General features: G+C 38.5%; 1 protein-coding gene across 1 annotated transcript; it reads right to left on the bottom strand.

The window, feature by feature from the left end:
- Positions 1–555: 555 nt before the first annotated feature.
- On the bottom strand, positions 556–4,844 carry neurod4 (neuronal differentiation 4). Its single transcript, XM_038283145.1, has 2 exons — positions 4,682–4,844; positions 556–2,240 (listed from the first exon to the last, which is right to left on the bottom strand). Exon 2 carries the CDS (start codon positions 2,232–2,234, stop codon positions 1,164–1,166), a length of 1,071 nt encoding a protein of 356 aa, XP_038139073.1. The 5' UTR covers positions 2,235–2,240; positions 4,682–4,844; the 3' UTR covers positions 556–1,163.
- Between the last annotated feature and the right edge of the window lie 206 nt (positions 4,845–5,050).

Raw genomic sequence — 5,050 nt, 5'->3', positions numbered from 1 at the left:
TTCTTCAGCTGTTTTCACACTAAGGAACAGCAGAAAGTTTTGTCTCCGAATGATTGAAGCTAACAGAAAATTAACCCACAAGGCCTAAAGCTATAGCTGCAGCAAAACATCCTCCTTCGGCAGTGTTGATTCAGTGAAATAGGATACAAAGGCATTTTACACCTCTTAGAATTGTAATTTGTAATTGTAATTAGAATTTTATAAAAACAATGAAAACATAGTTTAACATGTTTTTGTTGTAACAGTCATGAACTCCTTCACGTCTACTTAGTCTATCAAATAACATTTTTAAAAGTGGTTTAGGATTTTTACTGTAACATCAGAGACTCAATGTGGTGTACAAATAATTTGCAAGGGTATGTTTTCTTAAGAACCTGCTAAATAGGGTCTAAAGGTAAACACATTTCTAAAACCTATTTGTTTGACATTTTCAGTGTGAAAATGATAAAATTCTGCTACTGTTGAAAACTCACTGTAACAGAAACTGATGTTTCTGGAAAAAAGCATTTTTGGACAATTATAGGCATCAAAAATTCATATCACACAGTGTTACTATGGAATTAGCATATAATATAAGAATATTTATTTCAGTAAGTGCGAAACAGCAAAATATTAACATCACATATGACAGAAATGGCAACATAAAAATGGTTAAGTACCTGAAAGAACTTAAATTAAATATCTTAAGCACAGTACAGCTACCAGTGGATGGCAACAAACCATGAAGACAGTGACACATAAACTGTGCAGAGAGAAATATAAAAAAAGGACAAGATGCTATCAAAATAAATAATAAATACATATAAATAGTTGTTTTCTTAAAACTCAAGACTGTAGTTTTTAGTGCATGAATTTAACTGGATAAATATTGGATCAATTTGTTCTCAGAGGTCTTGAGTTCAAACTTAAGCTCTAATTGTACTTTACTATTGCCTGAGTAAAGTTTTGGCCAGTTTTACTCTTTCCTAACTACAGAGTTAACATTCAGAAATTAGAATTTAAGCATCAATCAGACAAAAGAATAAATAAAAGGAAAAAATATGGGTGCATGTTTGCATCAGGTAGATTGAGTTGAAATGAAAAGTCTTTCCCTCTCAGCTTAGATTGGCAGCTCCACTTCTGTGGTCAGTTTCTGACCAGTCACTTCCTGGTTTTATTTGATCCTAGATCGTTCCCATCTGAGAGGTGACCAAGTGAGAGGGAGTGAAAGACTCAAAGGCCAAATCCAGGGGCAGCTCATAACGTGAAGCCTGAAAGTTTGGGTGAGCTTGGACTCCCCCTGATAGACTGCCAGCTGTGGTAGTGGGGAAATGGTGAGCTGAGAGGTAGTGGGCATGGTGACCAGGGTGGGATGTGTAGTTCCTTTCTGATTCCTGTGGAGATGGCTCCTGCTTCAAGGCAAAGTTACTACTGATGCTGAGGGGGGGAGTGAGAGGCCCGTCGTATGGAGGGGTGCTACTGCTGCACTCGTTAGGGGAGGGGTTGTCATATACAGGCACTTTGAACCCCTTCATTTGAAGAAGGTGGGATGCTTCAAGGGAGCCATATGGTGGGCTGGGAAGTCCTGGGGATGGGTAGCTGAGTGGATGTCCAGCCACTCGGTCACCTACTACTTGACTTCCACATTTGTCCTCAAGCTTGCTCATATTAAGAGGGGTGGGCCAAAGCTGCAGGCAGCCAGCTACGAGGTTACTTGTGGGCTGAGACAGACCTTTGCACAACATCTCCACAAACCCATGGCTCTCTGTGGACTGACCATTCTCGAGCACCTCAGAAAGAGCCCAGATGTAGTTGCGTGCTAGCCGCAGAGTCTCAATCTTTGATAGTTTCTGAGTTTTGGAGTAGCAGGGCATCACTCTGCGCAGGTTATCCAAAGCGTTGTTGAGCCCATGCATTCGAGAGCGCTCCCTTGCATTGGCTTTGATCCTTCGGGCACGAAACCTCTCCTGCCTAGCTTTGGTCATCTTCTTCTTCTTGGGACCTCTCCTTTTGGGGCAATTTTCTCCATTAAGCCCCATCTCCTCTTCATCATCCTCCTCCTCTTCTTCCTCCATATCCTCACTGCCCAGTTCTCCGCAGGAGTGAATCTGACCTCCCAGAGCCAGGCCGTGGTGATGACTCTTCATCTCTGGACTTTCATCTCCATCCTGGGAGCTGCCATCCTCCTCAAGCCAGCTGAGGGAGCTGACCAGCTCACTCACATTCCCACTTTTCCCAAAGTGTTTATTCATCATCCTTATCTGAAAAAGTAGAGAGAATAGGTTACTACCTGTGCAGCTGTTTGATATATGTAAATGTAAAAACTCTTAACAAATTTGCATAAGGTTAATGTGTATAATATGTCGCATATAGGTGCTCTGCAGTATACGGTGAAGAATGAAAAGGCTTTAGATGTTAATATGTTTAAATGTTTCAGTTGCAATATTTATCTTGGTGTTATTTTTGTAGTGTGACATCTATATAAAAAATAACAAAAAAGTTTTGGTAGCCCCCCTTAGACCCCAGTCACTATCAGTGGCCCTCTTCTGGCCAACACATTCTGGGGCTGCGTGTATTTTCAGCACCGCTGTGTGGACAGCTCACAGTGTTCAATAATGGACTTTGCTTTTGTCATTTGCATTTAAAAAAATCATTCTACTGTTAAAATGCTACATGTCATTCAGTATATTTGAATATATATATAGGTCTACCGGTATATTGCTTTTTTTGTTTTGTTTTTTATTTGTTATTCCCACTGCTTTGCTCTCTCCAGAGACGCAATCAAACTGGGACACAACGGGATTTACTTAGAGCTCAAAGATTAAATTGGGAGCATACAACTCAACAAAAAATGCAGATACTCAGGCTTTATAATAAGGCAAACAACATATATTCTCTTCGATTGTAGGTTTACACGTGTTATCATTAAAAGAAAAAAAACTTTCACACTAAACTGTTCATGCTCATTAAATATTTATATTTAGATTGAGGCCTTGTTATTAATTCGGGCATAAAGATTAAGGACAGAAAATGTTGTTTTTGCAGCAAACTGCCCTAATTACTGCGCATTAATGCCCGAAACTGGGGCAGATTACCCTCCCGTTTGTGACTTTGTCCCGACTCTGTCGGAAAGAAATGTTGGTTTTGTTAAACGACAGGATTTTTAACCAAGGGCGTAGGTTTGATTTGAACTTTGGTAGGGACACTATTGGTCTGGTGTCATTGGTGCTATGCAATATGCATGCCCTTTTTTATGCTCGATGTGAGCATCCGTACTGATAAGAGGAATTCATTGTTAAAAGAGAAAAGCAACATTTTGCTCCATTAATAAAAATGTTATAAGCTCTACACTCATTAGATGCTGTTTATCAATGTTTGAAGTATCACCGGCTCTGATGAATGTGGAATTAGGACTGTTTTCCACTTTGAAAATGGTTTCATTTGAACGACTAAGAGAGAAGGTAAATACAGTATTTTCTTTTGAAGATATAGAATTGTGCAGAGTTAAACCCCACTCTAATATTTGTACCTACTATTCTCTCTCTGTATCAAGCAAAATAATACATTCATTAAAATATTAACTTCACTATAAAAATTGAACATCTGGGCTGTAGTTACTCTGTGTAGCACATTTCATGTATTTCATCTGGGGCTGAAAAAAATGAATCGTATTAATTGATTATTTCAATTATCATCAACTAATTTAGTAAGTGATTGATCATTAACTGGAGAATAGAGACTTTAAAACATACATTAATATAAATGTAAAATGTGCCTTTCCCCACAGAGCAACCCACTTAGATCAGTTATTATATCAAAATTGTAAAAATAAAAACAAAAAAACAAAAAAATGAAAACAGTAATATCAACTAAATATCGGTAAAAAGGAAACCCTCACATTTTCTTTTTTAGTTGGCTGTGGCTAAGAATCAGAAATGTTGATGGCTTACAGCCTTTATTTGCCCATTTTTCCAGCAGTCTTCAGAACTCCTGGCTGACTCAGAATATTTCGTTTTATAAAAGAAAAAAAAAAGGTTTTTGTTTTTTAGTGTACATGATATTCATTTTTTTTTTTTATTGGGACTAGTTTTGTAGCCTAATATTAATTGTAGTAACCGCTGCATTCTAGTGTGAATACATTTTCTATTTTGTGCTCCACGCACACGCGGACTAGAAAACAGCCAATCAGAGAGAGAGAAGGCGGAACTTAAGGCAGAACAACCAATGAGAGTGGAGTTAAACAGCGCAGCACAGTTCCAAGCGCTGCTAATTGAAAAGGACAGGAGAGACCAGGCAGAGGAGCAGCGAGAGGAAAAGAAGCATCTGCTGCTATAACTACAGCTGTAAATTATAAACATGTTGCTCACATCCAATTATTGGTAGGGACAATTAGGTCGGTTCAAAATTTTGGTAGGGACATGTCCCTATGGTCCCTATGCAAACCTACGCCCATGTTTTTAACTATACCTTTCTGCAAACTAAATTGATATTTTGTCTTGTAATGCGGGGTATTTGATATGAATTAAGGTTATAAAATGTAAATTGAATCTTCCATTTTATTCTTTTTGGCTTTTAAGTTGATTTTTAAATACAATACATTTATAAATATTTATCTCGCGGATCAAATTTGGCAAATAGAAAGAAAAATCAATATCTATTATTTAAACCTTATGCTTTATAACCTTAAACAAATGTCACTCACCTGTTTGGATGTAGCAATGAAGAAATAAGCAAGAATCTTTCAGAAATTCGGGTAATAAATCCAGAGTAGTTGTGGATTTTTTTTCTCCACGCTCATCCGCCAGTGTCCCAAAGTCAAACAGCTATGAACATGCTTGTAACTTTCAACTCAAAATGACACGTTGAGGCTGATGTATTTTGGCTTTAGCTGAGTTCGCCCCACCCTCTTCTGTCCCACCCACCAACAATCTCATCCCAGAAGCGCGTGGCGCTCTCGTGACTGGGTGTTTGGAGAACAAGGAGGGGCGCGCTCCTGGACGCATTTGTAGCCCTTTATTTATAAATCAAGGGGTCCCAAAACAGTCAGGGGGTGACAGTTTCTAGAATAACA

This window comes from Cyprinodon tularosa, unplaced genomic scaffold (genome assembly GCF_016077235.1).
Source record: "Cyprinodon tularosa strain WSP-4 unplaced genomic scaffold, ASM1607723v1 ctg19, whole genome shotgun sequence".
Classification (NCBI taxonomy): domain Eukaryota; kingdom Metazoa; phylum Chordata; class Actinopteri; order Cyprinodontiformes; family Cyprinodontidae; genus Cyprinodon; species Cyprinodon tularosa.
Note: the sequence above shows the minus strand (reverse complement) of the source record. Positions and strands in the feature narration are given on the sequence as shown.